The sequence below is a fragment of the Cervus elaphus genome, chromosome 24 (genome assembly GCF_910594005.1).
Source record: "Cervus elaphus chromosome 24, mCerEla1.1, whole genome shotgun sequence".
NCBI classification, from domain to species: Eukaryota; Metazoa; Chordata; class Mammalia; order Artiodactyla; family Cervidae; genus Cervus; species Cervus elaphus.
In genome coordinates this window covers 62,681,601-62,706,352 of record NC_057838.1, presented here as the reverse complement: position 1 = coordinate 62,706,352, position 24,752 = coordinate 62,681,601, and the positions used below count along the sequence as shown (strand labels likewise).

Genomic DNA, 24,752 nt, shown 5'->3' with positions numbered 1-24,752 from the left:
TGGCAGTAGCCCCCAGCATCACACATCCAAGTTTCTCTGGTTGCGTGTGGGCCCATGACTCACCATCTGCCTGATTTCCTTCTGCAGTATCCTCTCTGGCTCCTTCAGAACACAACTGAAACTCCTATCTCCTTTACACTGGTACCTCCTCTGGCCTGTTGCTCAATCCTATGAATTAATACATCTTGTCAGGGAATGTCAAGAGGTCCAGGCAGGCTTTTCCTATCCCTGTTTCATTTTGTAAATCAATCTGAATCACAAGTTTGCTTTTGGACTCGGGGAGTAACTGAAGTTCATCCGGCCAACCCTGATGTCAGGCCACATGACAGATCTTTGGCATCTTGAGAAAATGTCGCTGACTCTAGCCAGTGCTTTTAGCCAGGTGTGGTCCCAGGTCTTTAGAGACTCACAGTTCCCTTTACATCCATCATGAAGCAGGCAGAGAGCATGGGTTCAAGATTGTTTTTATTTTCAGAGCCTGCAACAGTTGGTTAGCAATGCTAGCTGAGCAGGTATGATCTGAAAGCCATCCCACCTCCCTTTCCAGGCATTCAACCAACAGAATCCCTACAAACAAGATTGGAGACCAATTCAGATGGGTCTCGGTGTGTGGGGGGGTAGAGGCCTTCTCCTGCTCCCCTCCTCACCATATACTTTTTCTAACAAGATTGTTTATAGTCAAAAGCAACTCAAACCCGTAACATCGCAACCAGTCATCTCCAGTATCACTGATTTCCTCCCCACCCCCAGAAAAGGAAGCTGAGGCAAGAGGGGAGACTAACTCTTGAATATAAGAAAAACTTGGCAACACCCCAGTGGAGCAGAGATGGTGAGGAAGCCAGCACCTAAGGGTGGGGATGAGCAGGCACCAAACAGCCCTGTCTGCAATCAATCCACTCAGCCCCAGCTCCTTGGGAGGTGTTCCTTTGAGATCCCCACTCCGGTGGGGTGAGATGAGGGGCAACTGGTGATGACCCATCTCTCCCCGCCCCTCAAATTAAAACATGATAAACTCAAAGTTTTACCTTCAAAACCCACCACGCTGCTGCCTCCTGAAAAACACACTCTGTAGTCATCTCTGCCAGCACCCACTCCTTTCTAATACCCAGGGCTTCCAGCCCCTCTCTTCACCCTTGGGGGGCCCAGCCAACACTGATTCCATACTCCTTGACTCATAAAAGGGCTATTTTTTTTAAAAAAACAGAAGCTGTCAAAGAGTATCGGAGTAATGAAGGAAGATACTCAAAAGTATACTCCCTTCCCTTATCCCACAGAGCCCCCCTTCTTCCTTGCCCCCCCCGACACTGGGATGCCTATTCTATACGTTCCAACACTGACTTGGGGGTGGCCCCACGGAAGCTGCCTCCAGTGCTTTCCTGATCGTGACTCTTGCCCAGTGACATCACAGGGAGCTGGGGTGAGGAAGAGCAGGGTCACTCCCCTCCAGTAGGTCTCAGGGGCCTTCGAGGTAGGTCTGGGAGATTTAGCTTATGTCCTGAAGCCAAGCTGAGTCCGGTGCCTGCTCCCACCAGTGTCTCAGTCCTTGGCTGTAAATAGCAGCGGTCCCAGTACTGCAGCGCCTCCCAGGGGAGACAGACAGAGCCCCTCGTTCTCTGTCCCACAACTCATGTCTCTTTTCTTCCCCCTCCTTTATTCTTTTTTTTCTTTAAAAATGAAAGGCAGAGGTAGTCCCCAGGATGATAAAATCCTACCTAGGATGGCAGTATTCTAACTGAAAGAAGCAATTAAATAAAAGTCTCCAGGAGTTGATTTTTTAAAAAAAAAGAAAGAAAAGAAAGTGATTGGTGAAGTTGAATAAATTAATGATGTGGGCTAGCCCACAAAGACCTGTGCTTCCCGGGCCGTCTTTGGTGTCTGGCCAGCAGCGTCTGGCAGTCTTCTCTCCGTCTCTCCCCTCAGGAGACAAGGCCAGTGCCCAGCGAGGCTGCAGGGGGCCCATCCAACCATGGGGGCGGAGGAGGCAGAACGCCTTGACTTGCTGCTTGGAACCCCGTTGCGGCATGTGACAGCCTTGGCTGAGCGCCCTGCTGAAGAAGGACGTCTTCCAGGGCCGGAGAGGCGGCAGGAGGCTCCGGACTCCAACCTCGGGAGGGTGGGAGGTAGGTTTAAGACGCGGAGGCCTCCGCCCTTCTCTTCAAGTGTTGTGCCGCTGGCCCCTTTGCTCAAGTTTCTCTGCAGCAAAGAGGGGAGTGGGGAGGGCGGGGAGACTTCAGAGCTTCTTCAGGCGGCTGTACATCTCCCTTTTGCTCTTCTCCCCGGCCCAGGTCCGGCTCTTGGTGCGGAATTTCTTCAGGTCTTCTTTAAAGTCCTCGTGGTGCATGGGCCGGTAGCTGGGGGGCTCGCAGTGAGACTGGCAGGAAGACAGGACAAGGTCTGGGCACACTGGGCCTCCCACGCACACTCCTGCTCCCTCCCTGCGGGGGCCACAAGGCTCTGCTGGGGCGAGGTGGGGGGGCGGTTCTAGGCCCCTTCTGTGCTCAGGGCAAACCCCCAGACCCGGGGCAGGAAACAGCCATGACCACCAGCTAGGGGGTGGTGAGGGGTGGCCTGTGCCCTCCAGAGTCCACCTCACCTGGCATTTCAGGAAGAACTCCTTGTATCCGCCCTTCAGGACATATAGCTCTGGGTAGTGGAGTCTGGGGTACTCGTTACCAAGCCGATCCCTCTCTCTCACGTATCGGCACCTGTAAAGGCGAAGGAGAGCCAGAGTCTGGTTAGTTCTGCAGTGAAAGCAGTGCTTCTCACACGTCTCCCCAACTTGATCTTCACTCCTGGCAACAGTGCCCAGCTATGATTTCCTCCACCACCTGTGATCCTCAGGAACCCTGTTCACAGCCAGTTCCACTGCCTTGTCTTGTAAGGTGGATGGTCTCCTCCCCACTTTCCCAGTTATACAGTGTCTGATTCCCATTCAGCGTCCTCTCTGCCACCACCACCATCGATTATTTTAAATCTGAAGTTTTTAAAATCTGATGCTTTATTGTAGCTATACTTCCACTTATTTTAGTATAAAATTTATCTCTGTAGTAAACTATAATAGGGCCTTAGTCATAAAAGCTTCTGTGTTAGGGAGGGGCAGGCGGCGCAGTTCTTTTCACCTCTAGTGTGGCAATATCCTGAAAGTAACATAACCCCCTTCTTTGCGAACATGGATTTGACAAGTGTTTGAAAGCGTCATGTTAGTTTTGCCGACAGGACATCAGACTTTTCTGGCATTTGCATAAGGAGTCACCACACTGTCCCTGAAGGATGTCACCTGCAAACAGCAGCCCCGTAAGCAGAACTAGGGGCAGTAGGGAACTGAAAGAGCCAGAGTTTTTTTTTCTTCTTCAGAGTTTAATTCAGTATAAAGGCAGGCTGGACGATGGGCCAAGCCCAGAAGTGGCCAGGACTCACTCAGGAGTCGGGGTGATGAAGCAGATGCCCGATCCCTGGGGCATGTTGCAGAGGGAACACCAGTGTAATATGCTGGACGGGGGAGGCCACAGAGCCCTGCAAAGCCCTTTACAACGGCTGTGGTGAAACCATTAGGTCGAGCCTAAAACTACACTCTAGGAAGCTGTTCATGAAATCAACTGACTGCTCAATAGGTAAGGATTTAAGAGAACATCTGTTACACATGAACGATACTTAGCCCACTCACATGCGAGGGCCTCGCTCAGAAGAAAACTCGCAGTGGAACACCACGATAACACGTCTGCCATCCGTAGGTACGATGGGCTTCTTGAGTAAGAACTCTTCAACCTCCTCTTCCATGTGCAAGTTCACTGCACCCTGTGAAGACACCAGAGGCTTAGCTCTCATGCTGGCGTAATGATTCTTGCAGACTGTTCTTCACACGGGTACCTCAAGATTCTGTTATGACTGTCCGCTGTGTGAGAGGTATTTGTCAGTGTAGGGGCTTTACTGCCTTAAGAGAGTGGCAGACTCGAACCTGTCTTTAAATTACCTCTTAGTGTATTTTAATGGGCTTCCCAGGGGGCACTAGTAGTAAGAACCCACCTGCCAATGCAGGAGACATAAGAAACACGGGTTCGACCCCTGGGTTGGGAAGGTCCCCTGGAGGAGGGCATGGCAACCCCCTCCAGGATTTTTGCCTGGAGAATTCCATGGACAGAGGAGCCTGGCGGGCTAGGCTCCCCCCATGCAGAGGTCACAGAGTCAGACACAGTGAAGCAACTTAACACACACACATAATGTATTTCAACCTAATTGCTTTCTTCCTGGGAAAGTTACACATGAACTGCTCCAACACCCACTTCACCAGACAGTTTAACTCAACTATAAATGTAAGAGACATCACTAGGCCGGGCCCACGTGGCCAGAGACTGGCTTCACCTCACGGCTTCATGTTCAGGCATGGCTTAGAAGTCAGTGGATACCACCCTGAAATGCCTGATGGTGATGGCATGGGGACAAAAAGGGAGCAGTTTGCTGTACAGTTAGTGCACACCAGTGGACATTCTTTCAGTGACCAGGAATCAAGTGCCTTTCACACCCGCTGCCTCTATTTACAGTTCTCATAAGCAGCATGTGAGCATTATAACAAGCAGCCAGGTATCACCCCCTCCTTTAAAATAAAAATAAATCACAGATACTGTCTATAGGGCTCCTGCTATGCCTCCCACAATAGCAGAGCTTACTCACAAGCCCCAGGAATCTATACCTTGATGTGGCCTCCCTCATATTCATATGGGTATCGGCAGTCGATGATGACAAACTCTTTAATGAGGTTGGCAAACTTGCCATTCAAAACAGATGCGATCTGTGGAGAGAGAGCCAAGGAGAGTCAACTCTGGCTGCCAGGAAAGACTAGATCCCAGTATCGCATGGGTGGCAGGTCCCCGAAGGATAACTTACAATTTCTGGAGAGATGTATTTTAAATCCTGATGCTTTCCAGCAACGGTATGAAAGAGGTAACCCTTAATAAGAGAAAGAAATACTTAGCAAATCTGAAAGCTTATAAAGGCAAAATTTATATTGCTTGTCTTCCTGGTAAAAGGCAGCTTAAAAAAAAAAAAACAAACCCAAACATGAATCTAATAGAACATACTGGTTATTTGTGTAAGCACTTCATTAATATCCTGAGATTGAATATTCGTATGGCCCTGTGAGGTCCATTATCCCCATCTGTAGATGTCAAAACTAGGTCCCTTGTCCAAGGTTAGCCAGCAAGCAGGCCAGACCTGAATCTAGAAACCTCAGATTTACTGCCTGCTTTTGTCAGGAACCCTCATGTCAGCAGCCAGACTGTGCTCAGCACTTAAAAAGGACACAGTGAGGAATGACTTCACTGTTTACTGAGCACCTGACTTCTGCAGCACGGCGCTGGAGGAGACACTGGAGGCGGAACAAGCGAGACCCACCCAGCCTGGAGGGGGGAGGATGGGCACACCAGCAATTACGAGGGTGACTGGCAGAGTCAAGTGCTCACCCAACCCTGTGGTCACGTGTGGGCCATTCTGGAAACCAACCAACAGCTTCAATTCAGACGCAAGCTGTTACCAGCGAGGACACACCACACCCAGGTCTTGGCCTGCTCTTCCCTTCAGACTAGAACTGTCTTCTATTTTTTTTGGCCATGCTGGCATGTGGGACCGTAGTTCTCAGACCAGGTATTGAACCCAGGTCCCTAGTGTTAGAAGTGCAGAGTCTTATCCACTGGACCCCTAGAGAAGTCCTGTCTTCTATTTTTAACCCACTTATCTCTCCCACCTGGTTGAAATGTCTAGCCCAGACCCAGAGCTTCCCCAACCGCCTAGCTGACATAACTCTTTTATTTCTTAGTCTAATGCTTACATTGATGTTTACTTCAATTACCAGGTGGTACATGTCCACGTGGCATGATGTCTTACCACATGTTAAGTGTCTTGAGGAAGGAACTGTGTCTTGTTTTGGAATCTTTGCCTTACACATAGTAAGTGTTTCAGTAAATGTGAGCTACATTAATATATAAAAGACTGGTCTGGGGACCTTCAAGTTACACATGGCTAAACAAGTTACTACTGACACAGGAAGGTGTCACATTTCACCAGAGCACAAAGGTGGCTAATCTGAACCAGGCCATCAGCAGACCTTCCCCTGGGGGCATTTTCCCACAAGGACCATGCTCCTCTGGACAAGGGAGAAATTTAGTCTCCATACAGGACATTCTAAGATGACTTTCTTTTTTAAAAATTAATTAATTAATTAACTTGGCTGCACTGACTCTTAGTTTCAGCACATAGAATCTTCAATCTTTGGCATGCAGAATATTTTCATTGTGGTGTGTGGGATCTAGTTCCTTGACCAGGGATTGGACCCAGGCCCCCTGCATTGGGAGCAGGGAATCTCAGCTGCTGGACCACCAGGGAAGTCCCCTAAGATGACCTTTTGACATACAGACTTATATACAGTAAGGCTAGAGGTTCATTTCTGCTTCTTTACACTCTTCTGCAGCACTGCTTTTATAATCACACAGTTCCCAGAGACACTGGTCTTTGGGTTGGTGTCCAGGCGGCTGGCTCCCTACTTGAAACCTCTGATCAGTACCAGTAAAGTCTATAGTCCCCAAGAAATGGAGATATACCTGATTATGAATTTGTTTCCTTATTTTTTAAAAATTTCAAACTGTGTCCCCTCAGTGGGGGTTGGAGGGGAGGCTGCATACTCCAGCAGCCACTGCAGGGGCGGAAGGCTGGAGGGGTGTTAGGTACCCCCCCCATCCTGCATCGCAGTGTGGTTCCGCTTGCAGTTACCTTGGAGAAGTCTCCTATAAGGTCCCTTGGGTCATTATCCAAAATGTTCTCAATGGTCCCTTTTGGGGAAGATGCTAGGGATAAAGACTGATGATGTAGAATCTGTAACAAACCAAAGGTTGAGAATGAGATCAGGCTTCAGAATAAAGGCTTTTTCCTTTTTAAAAATGAAAGATTAAAATTAGTTTTAAGTCTACAGAAATTATTTCTCAGCTCTACTCACTGAGACGCTCCAGGGGTGCAGTAGGCACCCCTTTGTCAATGTGTTCCCTAAATACTACAGTTGACCCCTGAACACAGCGGTTAGGGCCATCATTCCACATCTCCGAATTCAACCAACTATAGATCATGCAGTACCATAGCATGTATTTACTGAAGCCAGAGCTTTCTGACTGAATCCAGGCTGGGACAAGAAATTTACAAGATAAACCTGGAACAGCTTGTCATCAGTAACAAGGAAGCACTCATATTTCAAAGAGCATCAAAAGGGCTAATGGGGGGAAGTCAGGGGATCTTAAACAGTACACAAAAAGCACTAAACATAAAAAGACTGGTAAATTAAAACATGTTTTAAAGAAATCAACAAATGCTGTTAATCAAAACAACAAGATGAGGTAAGAACAGGCAAGTCAGAGTGGGCAGATAAATAATTCATCTCAATAAAAGATTCATTTCTGAATATATAAAGCATTCTCACAAGTAAGAGATAACCCAATAGAAATATAGGCTAGAAAGGTGGTTGGATAATAGGAAAATCTAGAAAAATAACTATCAGAGAAATGCAAAATGAGATACTACACAGGCTTCCCTTTGATGGCTCAAGTGGTAAAGAATCTGCCTGTAATGCAGGAGACACAGGAGACACAGGTTCAATCCCTGGGTTAAGAAGATCCCTTGGAGGAGGAAATGGCAACCCACTCCAGTATTCTTGCCTGGAAAATCCAACGGGGCTGGTGGGTTACAGTCAAAGGGTCAAAAAGAGTCGGACACAACTTGAGCATGCACATGCCCATGCTACACATGCCCCAGAATGGGTAAAAGGGATGAACACCACCAGATACTGGTAAGGGTGTGGAAGAGCTGAACTCTCACACTGTTGTGAGTACAGCTGGCCCTTGGTATCCCTGAAATTGGTTTCAGGGTGCCCAAGGATGCTTATATTAAATGGCACATAGTACAGTTGGTGCTCAGTAGTGCTTAGTAGCCATGGGTTCCAAAGTTAGTTGAATCCATGGATGTGGAGACCCGATATAGAGGGTTGGCTGGACAAACATTTTGGAATGTTATGTGGCAATGTCTACTAAAGCTAAACACATGCCTAGCCTAGGGCACAGAGAGCCCACAGGAAAAATGAAAGTGCATGTTCACAAGAGAAACAGCACAGATACCATCAACTAGAAACTAGAATGCTTGATGAAGAGAAGGTAAGTCTTTTCAGTAAATGGTGCCAGGCAAATGTAATATTCACAAGTGAAAGAATGAAACTAGGCCCCCCATCTTACATTATTCACAATAAATAACTCAAGATGGAGTAAAGACTTAAATTTGAGACAGGAAAACTGTTAAACTCCTAGAAGAAAACACAGGAAAAAAGTTCCTTGACGTGGGTCTTAGGCAATGATTTTTTTGGATCTGACACCTAAGGTACATCCTAAAGTACAGCTTCTACCTATTAAAAGAAAATGATCAACAAAATGAAAAGACAACTTACAGAACTGGAAAAAATATCTGCAAACCACATTATCTGATAAGAGGTTAATATCCAAAATGTAAGGAATCCATACAACTTAATAACCACCCCCCCAAAAAACAAAAAACCTCCCAAGTAATCCAGTTTTAAGAACAGAAAAGGACCCAGATAGACATTTTCCCAAAGGTACACAAATGGCCAATAAGTACATGAAAAGACGATCAACATCCAGACTACAGTGAGATATCACCTCATGTCTATAAGAGAGACTATCATCAAAAAGGCAAGATGGGGCTTCTCTGGTGGCTCAGTGGTAAGAATCCGCCTGTCAATGCAGGCAACATGGGTGCGATCCCCAATCCGGGAAGATCTCACGTGCCTTGGAGCGACTAAGTCTGTGTGCCACAACTACTGAGGCTGTGCTCTAGAGCCCGGGAGCTGCAGCTACTGAGCCTGAAGGAGGAAACAGCCTTGAAAGCAGGACTCCATCTTGGGCCGGACCGTGCACTTTGCGCTCTATGCCCAGTATCTATGGAAACGACACACCACCTGGAAAAGCCAGGCCCCCAGAAGGAAGAGTGCTAGGGCTCTCCATCACCTAAAAGAATACCCTAACAGTCTGTGTGACCAAATAGAATCATACATTCTATTATGCTTACTGGGGAACGACCACAAGCCTATTGATAATTGTCCACTGTTAACTACCTAGGTTTAAGGCATATGAATCACGGGTTGACTTTGATTGTATCTTTCTTTTTCCTTTGTTCAGACTAGTTTCAGGGAATTTGGGGAGGTGGGTTTCAGCACGTATGCTTAGGGTATATAAAGTTTTCACAAAAACTGGTTGGGGTCCTTGGCTAAGAGGAGACTCTGCCTTGGGCCCACCAGTGTAATAAACTGCACTCCACTATCTGCATTGTCCTTCTGAGTGGGTTTGTTTCCCGGAATGTGTGGCTACAACAAGCCCACATGTTGCACCTATTGAAGCCCGAGTGCCCTAGAGCCTGTTCTCTGCAACAAGAGAAGCCACCGCGAAGTGGTGTCCATGCACAACTGTAGAATAGCCCCTGCTCACCGCAACTAGAAAAGTCTAAGCAGCAATGAAGACTCAGCACAGCCAAACAAGGAAAAAAAAAAAAAAATCAAATTATAAAATTAATCACTTAAAAAAAAAAAAAAAAAGATGAGCAATTCCCTGGTGGTCCAGTTAGGACTCCACACTTTTACTGCCTAGGGCCTGAGTTCAATCCCTTCAAGGAAACTAAGATCTCCTAAGCGCATGGAGTGGCCAAAAAAAACAAAAGACAAGAAACAAGTGTTGATAAGGATGTGAAGACAAGGGAACACTTGTACAGTATTGGTGGGGCTATAAAATTTGGGATGGCTTCAATGGAAAACAGTATGGATGTTCCTTAAAAAGTCGAAAACAGAACATATGATCTAGCAACACTTCTGGGAACGTATTTGAAGGAAACGAAAACACTATGTCAAGAGAGATCTGCACTCACATTACAGCAGCATTATTTATAATTGCCACGACATGGAAAAAAGTGTTCACTAACAGATGAATGGATGAGGAAGCTGGGATACACATACACACAATGGATTATTATTCAGCCATACAAAAAGAAGGAAATCCTGCTATTTGCAACAACATGGATGGACCTTGACGGCATTACACTGAGTGAAATTGAAGTAAGTCAAAAAAAAAAAAAGAAATTGAAGTAAGTCAGACAGAGAAAGACAAACAAGTATATGACATCGCTTGTACGGGGAATGAAAAAACTGAAAACACCCAATGCTAACCACTACCACAACCACCAGAACAAAATCAAACTCGTAGAAAAGGGGGTCAGATTTGTGGGGTTACCAGAGGTAAGCAATGGAGGAGGGGGGCCGGATGAAGGTGGTCAAAATGTACAAGTTCCAGTTATGAGACAAGTACCAGGGATGTAATGCACAACATGATGACTATAGTTAGGTCGGATGTGTGGTGTATATGAAAGTAGTTGAGAATAAATCCTGAGTTCTCATCACAGAGAAATAAAAACTAAAATACTAAGTGACAATGAAAAACTATAGTCAAAGTTGTGAGACAAACCTAAAGTAGTCCTAAATAGGTCAGGACACAAGAAAAAAGAAAAAACAAAACAAAACATAAAAACCAACCAAGGGAAAAAAGTTATGGCCCCAGTCCAGGACCCAACAGCAAGTGGGGAGCTTAAGACTTCCACCCTGGCCCAGCTGTAAGTGTCCCAATCTCGACCTCACTGGGATGGTGTTGGCGAGGCCTAGAAGGGAACTTGAACTTCCGACTCCTGCCCAGCAGCCACGAGGCCTGACCTACCTAAGTGGCACATCAAGGGCGGCTGAACTTCTGTCCCCCTTTCCCTGTAGTATCGGAGTACTACTAAAACAGCAGTTACATAGCCTCATAATATCCAAAGTACACAGATACAACTGAAAAAAAATCTCTTGTCATATCAAGAACCAGGAAAAATCTCAACCTGGATAGGAAAAGATAATCAACAGAAAGCCACACCAGACGCAGACGCTGGAACCCCCTGACAAGGATTTTAAAGTAGCCATCATAAAAATGCTTCAACAGGCAATTCTGAACAGGACTGAAACAAATGAAAAATAAAAACAGCCAGTCTCAGCAAAGAAAAAGAACCAAACATACATTTTAGAACTGAAAGATACAATATCCTTGAGCGAAAAAGAAGCTGCAGAACTAACCTCCTGGGGCTTCTCTGGACTAGCTGCCTCTTCCGGACTGGCCCCAGCCACGCTTTTCCTCCGCTTCCTGTTTCCACCTGGGGACTCCTCTAGTGATCGGTCTGGCCTTTTCAACATTGACCGGATGGTAGAGCTACACGACGCGGAAGGGGAGTCAAACAGCTTGCAGCGATTGCCCTTTGGGGGAAAAAAAGAGATCTGTGTTTCATTAAAATACACTGATTTGAATGGTAAAGAGGACAGTCTGACTTCAGCAATCTAAACTCATCTCAGCCCATTCACGGCTCGGTATCCTTTCACACACCCCCTGCACCCCCTCTCCCCCATAAAGCACTCCCTTTCAGGCTGGTAAATTTCAGCGTTGCCTCTTCTTTTGAAATGTTCCTAATAGTTCGCAGCAAGTGTGTCACCCCCACATTGCCTCTCTCAGAGACCAAGGGTTTTCTGCTTATTTTTCTGAAGTTCATTTTAACAGGATGTTGTTCAGAAACGCAAGATCACAGGTTTTGTTTGTTTGTTTTTAACCTAGAAGAGCTGGAAGCATTTTTGGAAAGAGGGTATACTGCTTTCAGTAAGGTCTCAGAGGATCTGTAAGCTCTTCAAGGGCAGAAACCCCAGTTCCAACTCAGCCCCTGGCCATTATGAGTCTACTATGTTTGTGAAAGAAACTCTGCCGTTGTGAAGGGCCTACACATACTGTTTCATGGTTTTTACATCCAACTTATAAAACTGATAGCCATTTTCCAAGCATTCTCACACTGTATATGTTAATAATGTTATCTTTCAAAAGGACCTAGTAAATTTGGTCATACCATTTTTACTGGGGTGGCCTAATCTCCCGAAGTTTCCACATTAATATACTATAATGTGTAAGTGGCTTCAAGACTGGAACAGTTCCTTTATTCCATATTTATAATCCAGGGGCATGATTAAAGATGTACTCAGCGTCTACACATACAAGGGTGTGTAACTGTTTGTGTGCTATGATAAGAACTCACTTTCCCTGGAAGTCTGCATATATGAGGATATGTCCCTCTACAGGCACAGCCTTTGAAAGTGTCTCTGATGGAAACAGACGTCTACAGTCTACACAAGTAGGTGGGTATTAAAACAAAACAAACAAAAAAAAAACCTCTTGAAAAAACAGCATACATTAACACCAGGAAATACTAATGACCAGCCAAGGGACAGGCCCATAGGCTCAAACGCAGAATCTCAAAAGAAACAATTTGGATTCCTGTGGCTCCCTCCAGACACACTGGAACTTACTAGGTTTGTAGTTCTTCTCATGACAAGGGGAGCTGTCCAGAGGCTGGCCATGCAGGACGGTGTCTCTTCATCATTCTAAACAAAGAAAAACTGTGTCATAAAGGTCCAAAGGTCCAGTAGAAACAACATTAGTTTAAATGAGTTAGATTTCTTCTTGCAGAATACCAGAAAGGCATGAATAGGAAGTCTTCTAAGGGTCAATGCCTCCCCTCTCCACAACATTTTAAGGTCAAGAGAGTAAGAGTGATGATATCTGAGCATAGCTAAGGGAATGCCCCTGAGGGGCCATGAGGAGGCACTGGTCTCCTCAGCTTTATATCACATGGCAGCCATTCTTCCAGTCCCTGATTCATGTCCTTCCAGAAAAAAAAACCCAACAACGATTGTCAGCTCCTGCAGGGGAAGAAGGATCACATTGGTGTTTTCTTTGGAACACCTCCATAGAATTTAATCAGGCTAGAAGCAGAGTCTCAATAAATTCCCAAGAGATGAATAAAAGCATCAGCCAGGGCTTCCCTGGTGATCTAGTGGTTAAGAATCCTCCTTGCTGTGAAGTAATTAGCCTCCAACTAATAAAAAAAAATTAAAAAAAAAAAAAAAAAAAAGAATCCTCCTTGCAATGCAAGGGACACGGGTTCAACCCCTGGCCTGAGAAGATTCCACATGCTGTGGAGCAGTTGAGCCTGTGGACCACAACTACAGAGCCCGTGCTCTGGAGCCCACGATCTGCAACTACTGAAGTCCATGTGCCTAGAGCCCGTGCTCCACAAGAGAAGCCACCGCAGTGAGAAGCCCCTGCACCGCAACAGAAGAGTAGTCCCAGCTCGCCGCAACTAGAGAAAGCCCAGGTGCAGCAACAGAGAACAAATACAGCCAAAAAATGAATTAAATAAGTAAATAAAATCTTAAGTATCCCCACTGGAAAAAAAAAATAAATAAAATTAAAAAAAAAATCAAAAAAAAAAAAAAAATCTTAAGTATCAGCCAGTTGGGGGATCACTGTTCTTTTTCAGATGACGGCTTTCCAGGGGAAGTTAGTAAAAATGGATGGGAAAACACATACACACACCCCATACCTTCAAATTGTCTCCATCAAGAAGATCCATGAAGCCATCATCCTCATCAGACAAAGTGGGAGTCACAGGTGACTGGGGCATAAAAGGAATGGAATTCCCTGGTTCGCTGCCATCTCTTTCATTTGAGGAAAGCTACAAGACAGAATTCATGGCTTGTTAATAATCAGGTTTGATTTCCCTGAATGGGTTACTAGTTTTTATGAGGAAAATATACCATATTCATTTTAGCAGCTACAAATCAAAGGAAAAATAAGACCTAAGATTATAAATGAACTAATATCCACACACAGTTCTGAGTCGAGTCAGGCAAAGTAGCCTTCACAAAGAAGTCTCCCCAGGAGCAATTCACCTCACAGTGGGATCTGAGGCTAGCCTCCAATGAAGGGCAAGGCTTGTTTTCCCTGAGGATTATTACTGGTGAACAGGGATCAGCAGGAGGGTAGTGATAGGTGACAATCTGCTAAAAATGAGGAAGGGTGAGAAGATACCAAGTCCCTATGGAGACCACAAAACAGACTAGAGAAATGTTTCTGTAACTCCAGTTTTGACGGCGGGATATAAAGTCTAGAAAGTTCTAGAAAACCCATCCTTGTTCTTTATAGACTCACAATTTAAATGACAGCTGCTCAGTTTTAACTGAGGAATTACTTAGCCAGACGCTGGGGGTGCTGCTGTGTGCTCAGTTGCTAAGTCGTGTCCGACTCTTGCAACCCCATAGACTGTAGCCCGCCAGGCTCCTCTGTCCATGGGATTCTCCAGGCAAGAATACTGGAGTGGGTAGCCATTTCCTTCTCCAGGGGATCTTCCCGACCCAGGAATCGAACCCATGTCTCCTGCATTGCAGGCAGACTCTTTACCGACTGAGCTATGAGGGAAGCCCTGTTTTCAGACTGGGATATAACCTTTTATGTATAGTCCCATTTAAGCCTCACAACATACTAAGGGTAGTTAATCCTCTATTTTCCATTTTTATTTAACAAATCAGGAAACCGATGCTTAAGAGAGGTTACCAAGATCACACCGCTCACTTGTTTGACTGCAAAATCCAAGCTTTTCTGCCCATTATACTCTCCCTAGGAGAGACCATTCCTGGAGTCAAAATAGAGTATATCTCATTAGGCAATCCTATCTTGTTTTTTCAGTAAAACTCCCATTATAAAACGATTTACAGAGCTTCCCTGGTGTTTCAGTGGTAAAGAATTCACCTACCAATGCAGGAGACATAGGTTCAATCCCTGATCTGGGAAGATCCCACATGCCTGGGAGCGACTAATCCATGTGCCTCAACTATTGAGCCTGTGCTTTAGAGTCTGGGAACTGCTGAGCCCACATGCCACAACTACTGAAGCCCAGGTGACCGACAGACACGACCTCTGCCCGCAAGAAGAGAAGCCACCGCAATGACAAGCCTGCACACTGCCATTAACAGCTGCCGCTCTCCAAAACTAGAGAAAAGCCTGAACAGCAGCAAATACCCAGCACAGTCAAAAATAAATACATAAACTATAAAAACCTTAAAAAAATTTAATATAGAAAATTATAAAACCCACTCAAAAGTCTACCATCTACAGACAAACACTGTTAATAATGAATTCTTTTCTAGGTACTTTTCAAAGATAGTAAAAAAGTCCAGAGATAGATTTTTTTCTCTCCCATAACAGTAAATCTCTTTGGGGTGGGGTATGAATGCATTAATCCTCAAGTGACCTTCAAGTTTACTGAGCAGCCTCTTTACTGGCTGAACCCGAACCTCAGGCCCTAAGCCAGACTGGAAAGGTGTATTTTCAGATACAAGTTCCTGGGAAAACGTGGAAACCGAACATGGTCATTTTGCTCAAGTTGGGCCTCTCTAGTCCACAGCTGTCTGTCGTCAGATCACCAGTAGGAAATCTGGAAGTGATGACCATCTCTGACAAACAAACAATCCTGGGACAAGTGGCCCCAAATAGAGTAAAATAGCTTTGTAGGCAATGGGTTCACTGGAATACCTAATAGTTCTTAATAAACCAAGTTTGGTAGAAATCACGTGCTCGCTCCAAACAAAATCACTCTGGGAAGTACCTCTCAGCACTCAGAAAGCAAGTTTTCAGTAGGACGGATAATCCCACCATACACACATTCAGAAGAATGACCCAGGACTGACAAGGTCAAATACACCTTGCTCGAGTCCAGTATTTCAAACACACCACCTCTCCCCCTGCTTCTGCCTGTCTGCTCTCCAGACACAGCAGAAACACCGAACGTGTGAGTCTCAAAACATGTGAGTTTCAAAAGACAAAGTCAAGGTAAAGACAGCTAGAGCTGCTGCAGGGTCTTTAACTCCAGACTGCGGAGGCTTTCATCTTCCCATCAGGAACTCCCAGGAGTATGAAAGCACATACCATCCGAGCTGGGGCGGAGTTCTGCCTCTGTGTGAAGAGATCTTTACCCTCCTCCAGTCCGTGAACGTGTAGGCAGCCTCGAGACGCAGGTCTTATTGGCTTCTTAAACTCAAAGACTTCCTGCAAGACAGTACAGATGAGACATCATCCACTGTCTGTGAAAACCAGCTCTTGGGTCTCAGCTACAGCTCTGGAAGGCAGGCAAGAAAGTGGGTACTGATCACCTATCTCCAAACCCATGTCTCATCTAATTCACTGGATCTGTGTAACTTAAGAATTTCAGGACTTCTTTGGTGTTGCAGTGGATAAGAATCCGGCCTGCCAATGCAGGGGACATAGGTCCTCTGGTCCGGGAAGATTCCACATACCATGGAGCAACAAAGTTGTGCCTTGCGGCATATCTACTGAGCCTGCGCTCTACAGCCCACGAGCTGCAGCTACTGAAGCCCACAAGCCTAGAGCCTGTGCTCTGGAACAAGAGAAGCCCCCAACTGCTGCAACTAGAAAGCTGCATGCGGCAACGAAGACCCAGCAGAACAAAAAATAAAATTAATAATAATTAAAAAAAAAAAAAACAGGTATTTTAAAGATTCTGTCAAAAGCTAACTTCTCCAATTCAAGTACTAACCAGGTCTGACCTTGCTTAGCTTCTGAGATCAGATGAGATCGAGTGCGTTAAGGGTGATATGGCCATGGACAAAAGCTAACTTCTAATAACAGAACTTTTTTCTCTTACCACAAACACTTTATTTCCTAACAAACACATGAGTATTTGCCAGGTACACAAGGCAGAGTTAAAAACTAAATCAACAACAACAACCAAAAAAAAAAATAAATCAACAACAACAAACTAAATCAACAGCTTTCTATCAATTATATTTCGATTAAAAAACTTTTTTCTGAAGTCTAAAGCAATTTCATTTCAATATAATTGAACAGGAGTTGAAACTTTTCAGTCTAGACTTGTATTTGAGGACTTTATATTTTCCATCTTCTTCCTGCCAATAGGAGACAATTAAGTGGAAAACATTTAATGTTGTTTTCCATAATAAAAGCGATGAAGAAAAAAACTAATGGCAACATAACTGTAGCTAACACTGCTGTACAGTAAGTTTAAGAGAGTAAATTTTAAGAGTTCTCATCACGAGACAATTTCCCCTTTTTCCTTTTTCTTCTATTGTATCTATCAATATATAAGATGGATGTTAGCTAAGCCTACTGTAATCATTTCATGATATATGTAAATCAAACCATCATGCTGTATGCCTTAAATTTATAGTGATACATGTCAATTATTTCTCAATAAAACTGGGAAAAAAGACCCTTTTGGTTTATTCAGCAAAATGGATGAATCTCACATAATGAGTGAAAGCCAGAAGTGATAGAACACATACTGTATGATCGCATTTTACTTAAAAGTTTAGAAACACTCATAATTCCCCTCCCCTAAAATCCACTTAAGAACTCGTCAAGCACAGCTGATGTCAGAGTATTTACTTGCCCACACAGCCCTAAGTACTTTCAGTGCATGAGCTCATTTATCCATCCAATCATCCCCATTTTACAGATGAGGCAACTAGGCCTGCAGGTTAAGTGATGTGCCTAAGGTCTGGCTTCCCAGACGGGACAACTCCAGAGCAAGAGCTCTTTAACCCACGCTGTTTCCCCTTCAGAATGAAGCTACAAGCAGGCAACCCTGGGAGAAGCTAAGCTGGGGGTAAGGGGATGGGGAATGTGGGAGAGAGACCAGGCAACAGTGTAATAATAGCTTTGGACTGTTTGGTTAACAGCACTACACAGAGGCAGACACAGTGTTCCAAGCACTGAAGACAGGAACTCAACTGTTCTTTCTTTACCTCCCTCAGGACATCCTGTTGCCAAAGGAATCATTACGAAAGTTCATGGAGGCAGTAGGTTCTGTAAGTAATAAGTCCAGAAGATTCTAAGTACGCGTTGTAGTGGAGGATGAAGAAGGGGAGTAAACAGACATAGAAAGTTGAGCTGACTCACTGAACTCTGCCCTGTTGCACAGCGTCCCGGCAGGTTTGAGAGAACCCAGGCCAGGGTGTTCTTGGGCTTTTGGCTGCATAATTGCAACTCACCCTCTAAGCTACCATTTCAGTTACCCTGAGATTCCCTGGGATTCGTTGGCTTTGTTCTTGAAAACACTGTCAACAAGCCTTTTCCTAAACTTTTCACTCATCCCACGGTGAGCACAAAGAGGCAAGGAAGGCCTGCCCAGACCCTTCCACATAAAGTGTTCTTGGATGTAATTCCCCCTAAGAGCCACCTTTTGAGCAACTCCTACCTGCCAGGAACTATTTTAAATGCTTTATCTACATTATCTCACTTAATTCCAACAATAGTCCTACAAGGGAATGCTACTCCTATTTCTCAAAGAAACACAGAAGCCTAAAAAAACAGCTAAGGTCACAGCTAGCAAGCAGTAGGATTCCAATCCAGGTTTCTCTGACTCCAAAAACCATCATGACTTTGATAAAGGTTTAGTCTCCCAGGAGATAGCCCTGCTACTTCTCCATAAGCCTTGTGGGTGTGAGCTCTGCCCCTAGGTGAGTAGGTTAATGCTACACTCACATTTTCCTTGTTCTCATCCTGGTCAATCAGCTGAAAGACATCATGGTCAAGAGAATCAGAATGGCTCCTCTTCAGAGCTGGGCTACACCCCAAGAGCTTCTGCTGTCAAAGTGAAAAAAGGAATTAGGGTACATCAATGAAAATGGAATGTAAACACAGTTGTAAAAGGGAAAAAAAAAATGGTGGTGGTAGGTTAGGGAGGCCTAGCTCCTGACAGTGCAGTGGGTAACCAGTCAACGTGACTAGGACTCTATGGCTTTACACCTAACTTCACAAGGTCTATAGCCCTCTCTGCAAGGACTCAGGTACCAAACCAACCCCCAAATAACATCATTTACATAAAAAGAATCCCCTTCCTGGTTGGATAAAACTCTGGTAGTTAAAGATGGAGGAAAAAGCCCTCAAGAGGCAACCATTATTGAAGCTGCTTTAGGTAGAATGTTTTGAATACTTATGAGACAAAGTAAGGGAAAGCAGTCTGTCTAAATTAAGGTTTATGATCAAGGTTACACTGGTAGCTAAGGGGCAGATAACAGTTATTAGCTCAAAAGAAACAAGGGAACTAACTTACAGGTAGGGAATTTATTCTCCTCGTGGGATTTTCAAGGCTGCAATGAGATCAGAAAGTAAATCATGAGAATCAAGCAAGGAAAGTGGTATTCATATCAGTAGATGCATAGTGTCTAAACTACCGTTTGATGGGGTGAGGGGAGCATCAAACATATTCCTGTTTTAGGCAAGATGGAAGAATAGATTTCTGAAGCTCTTCTGTTTTCACAAGCAGCCCCATAACTGGGCTTCTAGTGAAAAAAGCCCAGATCTTCTCTTAAAATATACACCTTCTAGGGAGTTCCCTGGTTTTCTAGGGGTTAGTATTCCAGGCTTTTACTGCCATGGGTTGGGTTCAATCCCTGGTTGGGGAACTGAGATCCTACAGGTGAGGCAAAACAAAATAAAAAACAAACCAAAGTTCTCTTAGGACAATGATGTCAGGAGACAGAGCAAGGGTTTAAGTGACATTAGAACAGAACCCCAAAATTACAGCTAAAATAAAGGAAGGGAAGTTCTGAAAAACTGCTGACACAAACTACTCATCTCAAAAGATACCAGACTTTATAGAATCCAGGAGTCTTAATCAGGATCACTAAATCCAGAGCTTCAGTCCACAGCATGAAGAATTTAATTTGAAAAATTATTTTTCTAAGCACAAACATTTAAAGGCAGTGAATACATACTTTTCTTTACTATCCAAGGGCCCAGGAGAATCCAGAGAGAAGCCTGTGTGTGGGGGGAAAAAAAAACACCTCAGACTTTACTGTTTTGGGCTCCAGAATCACTGCAGATGGTGACTGCAGCCATGAAATGAAAAGATGCTTACTCCTTGGAAGAAAAGTTACGACCAACCTAGACAGCATATTAAAAAGCAGAGACATTACTTTGCCAACAAAGATCCATCTAGTCAAAGCTATGGTTTTTCCAGTAGTCATATATGGATGTAAGAATTGGACTATAAACAAAGCTGAGCGCAAAAGAATTGATGCTTTTGATTTGCGGTGTTGGAGAACTCGAGAGTTCCTTGGACTGCAAGGAAATCCAACCAGTCCATCCTAAAGGAAATCAGTCCTGAATATTCACTGGAAGGACTGATGCTGAAGCTGAAACTCCAATACTTTGGCCACCTGATGTGAAGAACTGAGTCACTGGAAAAGACCCTGATGCTGGGAAGGACTGAGGGCAGGAGGAGAAGGGGACGACTGAGGATGAGATGGTTGGATGGCATCACCGACTCAATGGACAGGAGTTTGAGTAAACTCCCAGAGTTGGTGATGGACAGGGAGGCCTGGCGTGCTGCAGTCCATGGAGTCGAGAAGAGTCGGACATGACTGAGTGACTAAACTGTAACACCACTTATTCATTAAAATAAGTACATAAACCTACTAGTACTATTTAAGGCAGTCAACAAAGGTTCATGGCTCGGACTTTTGCCAGAATTGAAGCTGAATCTCCATGTTTGCCAAAACGTCATATTTGCACAAGTCTAAACATTTTCATAGTATATCTACTCATGCGTTCCTCCTTGCAAACACCATCATGGATAATAGGATATGAGGAGACAGAATTAAACCAAACCTCATGACTTATTTACACAACAGAAGCAGACTCACAGACTAGAAAATAAACTTACTGTTATCAAAGGGGACAGTTCGGGGAATACTACTACTATATATAAAATAGATAAATAAGAAGGGTCTACTACATAGCACAGGGAACTATATTCGATATCTTGGAATAACCTACAATAAAAAAGAATTATATATGTATAAGTAAATTACTTTGCTATACACCAGAATCTAACACAACACTGTAAATCAACTACACTTCAAAAAAAAAAAAAGATCTTAAATCATGATTATTAATTCATTTAGAGGTTACCCAGGCTAACTTTCTATGAGTTCCAACCATGGAAAGGACAATTATTTGTTTTCTGGAATAGTTTTTTATTTCAAATATCTTATACCCTGTCAGGTCATGTACTAATAATTCAGGGGGTTGGAAAATATTATGTCCTTTGACAAGCAAGCAAGTATTTATTGCCTTCAAGATACCACCAAGTGAGGTGCTCAACTCAAAGGCAACAGAATAAAGGAGATGCTGCTTAGCGTGGCCCAGAGCCATCAGGGCCTGCCTAGCACACACCTTTCCTCCACCATGTCTAAATAATCATACAAGTTAGGTGTTACTGCTCCTGGCACGACTCTCTTCCTTGCCACACTGCCACAAATGACAATCCTATCTCTGGTTCTTAAGAAGCACATTTTAAGACTTGTGCTCTTGCAGTTCTTTACCCTAAAGCATCTGTGCAAATAAACCTTGCCCCAACATTAACTTTGTTGTTGTTTAGTAGTTAAGTCGTGTCTGATTCTTTTGCGACCCCATGAACTACAGCCCACCAGGGTCCTCTATCCATGGGATTTTCCAGGCAAGAATATTGGAATGGGTTGCCATTTTCTTCTCCAGAGGAATCTTCCCAACCTAGGGATCGAACCCACATCTCTTGCGCTAGCAGGCAAATTAACACTGAGCCACCAGGGAAGCTAACATGAACTTATGGTTAGAATAAGATGCACTGGCAGTTTCTCCAAAGTAGGCTCACTGAAATAATTTCATTATACTTCCAATAACTTGACGCAGAATTTTAACCAGTAAGATTTCCCGAATGCCACTTAAAGAGTGGTATGGTTAATTTCATACTACTACTCATCTTTAAGACCAAGCATAAACCACCTCTTGAGCTTCCTCTCTTCATACACTGCCACAGGGGCTCCTTTGTACTGTTCTAACAGGTGTCTGTCACTCAATGCCAGACTTCTGTTCACTACCTCAACTCACCAAACTGAGCTTCTAGGTGAAACAAGCACTGCTCTCCATAAGGCAGACACATGATAAAAGACTAAAAGGATACCTGAATCAGTTGATTCGGAGGAGCCCATTCTCTGCAGACTGCTGTTTTTCACCTCCATGGGTTGTTCATACTCACTGAAACCAAGAAAAGTAACTCACAGGAGACAGCCCATGACATGGCACATTGCCATACTGCCATAAACCATTACTTATAGGCCACACCACAAAACACTTGGCCACCCAGAACACACAGTTAGCACTTAGGTATAAAAGGAGATGAGAAAAGAGTAGGTTGGCATTGGTCACACTGTTGATAGGAGGAGGACAATGACTACTGGACTACTTCCTGAAATGAAAGCATGTGTTCTAGGTACTGAGCTAGGAGCGGGGATGAACAGGACAAGTTCCTGCTTTTCAGAGATTGGAAAAGACATGTGCTTCTTTAGAAAATGGAACGTCCAAGACTGATGAGAAAGCAGCTTTACCAAAAAACAAAACAGGACAAAACCCAAACGGTGGGATGTATTTTTTTAATGAGGAAAAGTGCAGGAAAATGTTAGGAGTGGAAAGCTGAGTTAAAAGACCTGGTCTTAGGAAAGCATGGGGCTGGGTTGGGGCGGGGGAACAGCAGGAATATGCACGGGGCGAGGGACTGCGACGATTTTTGCAAACTCAAGGAAAGAAAATGCCACGTCCCTTGGCTGAGAAGGAAACAGAGCTCACAGAAAGCTAAGGTAACTACGAGGTGGTTCTGCAAAGGACAGAAGTGAGCGACTAAGAGGGCCTGTTTTTCCCCGTGGAGGCAGATTTCAAAGAGCTTCGTGGGGTAGGGACAGAAGAGCACAGGGCAATCTAAGAAGGGGTGGCGAAGGTGGGGGGCCCGGGCGTACCCCACCCCCTACCCGGCCCTTCTCGGGGCTGAGGGCGGCCCCGGAGGGTCCGAACGGCCTCTCCCGCCCAACATTCGGCCTGGGGGGAGGGTGCACATGGCGGGCCCCCGTCGGTGGGGCCGCCCCCGAGCGGCAGAGAGGCAAGCACTACCCTCGCGGCCGGTTTTCTGGCCTGATCTACCCGAAAGCCGTCTGGGAGGCCAAACGCTTGAGGCACCGCTCCTCGGTCCCTCCTCACCTGCCCAGTCCCTGCAGCTGGTCCATGGTGACCGTCAGGTTGGTGACAGGCGACAGGCCCCCGGCGGCTGGCGTGCCGAACAGCGCCTTCACGACAGGCTGCGGTGCGGGCGGGGGGCTGCAGGCGAAGAGCAGGCGGCGGCGGTGCGGGGGCTCCGGGCCCAGTTCCATGGCGGCGCCGGGCCTCCTAGGGATCCCGCTCCCTCTTCCTCCGCCTCCGCCGCGCCCGCCCCGCCCCGCTGGCACTGGCCTCGGCCGCGCGCCCCGCAGCCGGCGCCCGCGGGTCAAACACAAACACGACCCCGCGGTTCAGCGATGCGGCTGCCGCGGGCAAGAGGCGCGGACGGGCGGGTGTCCAGACTCGGCAGGCGCCAGCCACAGGCGCGGGTGCGTCCCCTCACTCCGCGAGGCTGGAGGGCTGGGGGAGCCGGCAACCTGAAGATTAAATCCAAACAAACGGGGCGCGTCGGGGAGGGAGAGCGGCTAGAGCTGCGAAGCAACGACGCGGGCTCACACTCTCTTCACTTTTCTTTCACTCTCTCGCCCGGGAGTGCAGACAACCAGGCCGACATTCACCTCCCTCCCGGGCCGTCGCTGCCAGGGTGGCCTTTCGCGGTAATAGCTGCTCACTGCGGCCTGCCGCTCCCCCGCCCCCCCTTTCCTAGTTGGCGCCAAACAGAATCCACCAATCAGTAATCAACTTCTCCTCCTCGCACAGGAATGGCAGCTAGGCTGGACCAATGAGAGGGGAAGAAGGAAGCAGCTCGCGGGACGCTGCGAGGTCAGCCCCCTCTCAGAAAGGGGCGGGGCCTAGAGGGGCCCTCCGAACCCGAGGAGCTCAGAGGTCAATGAAAACTCCCAGCTGAACCTGCGAGATGCCGGGAGAAACCGGAAGGCACCTCTTGACGCATTGCATGGTGGGAAGCGTAGTTCCCACAGCGCGCCGGCGTGTAGTCGGCTCTTACCGCGTTAGGCCAAAGCCCTATCGGCGTGTGTTCTGTGTTCCACACGGTGAGGAAATGTGGAGGGTAGAGAAAGCTGTTCGGTCCCCTCTTCCGCTCTGGGCCCCCAGGCCCCAGTTTTAGCATGAGAGAGAACTGGATGACCCAAGGACTGGGCCCTGCCTCACGAACACAGGCCCAACTCTGGAGCACTGAGGCTCCTGTCCAGCCGGCTGTCCTGTCCTTGAGCTGCTGATTACAAGACTTAACCCTATGGCCTGCGTTGTGGGCCTCGGCATTGTTTGCTCACCTCTATTTTAGCTTTGGTATATTTTCTCAGAACCAGTTCCTTCTCTTGCACCCTTTCTGGCTTCATTCGGAGTGCCTAGATAAGCAACACCTGGTGGTTCAGTGGTAAACAATCTGCTTGCCAATGCTGGAGGCTCGGGTTCTATCTCTGGGTCCAGAAGATCTCCTGGAGAAGGAAATGGCAACCCACTTCCCTGTTCTTGCCTGGCAGGAGGAGGCAGAGGAGCCTGGCGGGCTACAGTCCATGGGGTCGCAAAGAGTCAGATACAACTGAGTGACTAATACTTCACTTTGTGTCTAAACAGCAACAAATATAATAATAGTAAACACTTGTGTAGTGCTTATGTCCCACTGTTACAAGGCCTTTATTTATTCATTCGTTTAATTCTTACAATTCTATGAGAGAGAAATTATCCCCACTTTATAGGTGACCAGATTTGTTGTAGTATCCCTTGCACCAATGA

The 24,752-nt window shown here is 45.8% G+C and overlaps 1 protein-coding gene across 4 annotated transcripts; it reads right to left on the bottom strand.

Annotated features, from left to right (window-relative positions):
* Nucleotides 1-445: 445 nt before the first annotated feature.
* On the bottom strand, nt 446-23,681 carry CDC25A (cell division cycle 25A). Of its 4 annotated transcripts, none has more exons than XM_043886168.1 (15): nt 23,040-23,681; nt 21,973-22,046; nt 19,745-19,787; nt 19,081-19,117; nt 18,510-18,611; nt 15,915-16,034; nt 13,534-13,665; nt 12,458-12,532; nt 11,189-11,386; nt 6,760-6,861; nt 4,882-4,944; nt 4,688-4,786; nt 3,665-3,795; nt 2,594-2,705; nt 446-2,371 (listed from the first exon to the last, which is right to left on the bottom strand). In XM_043886168.1, exons 1-15 carry the CDS (start codon nt 23,207-23,209, stop codon nt 2,231-2,233), a joined length of 1,599 nt encoding a protein of 532 aa, XP_043742103.1. In that variant the 5' UTR covers nt 23,210-23,681; the 3' UTR covers nt 446-2,230. The 4 variants fall into 4 exon arrangements, with proteins under 4 accessions (XP_043742103.1, XP_043742105.1, XP_043742104.1 ...); XM_043886170.1 differs by having other exon boundaries at nt 11,189-11,365; XM_043886169.1 differs by having other exon boundaries at nt 18,510-18,608.
* Between the last annotated feature and the right edge of the window lie 1,071 nt (nt 23,682-24,752).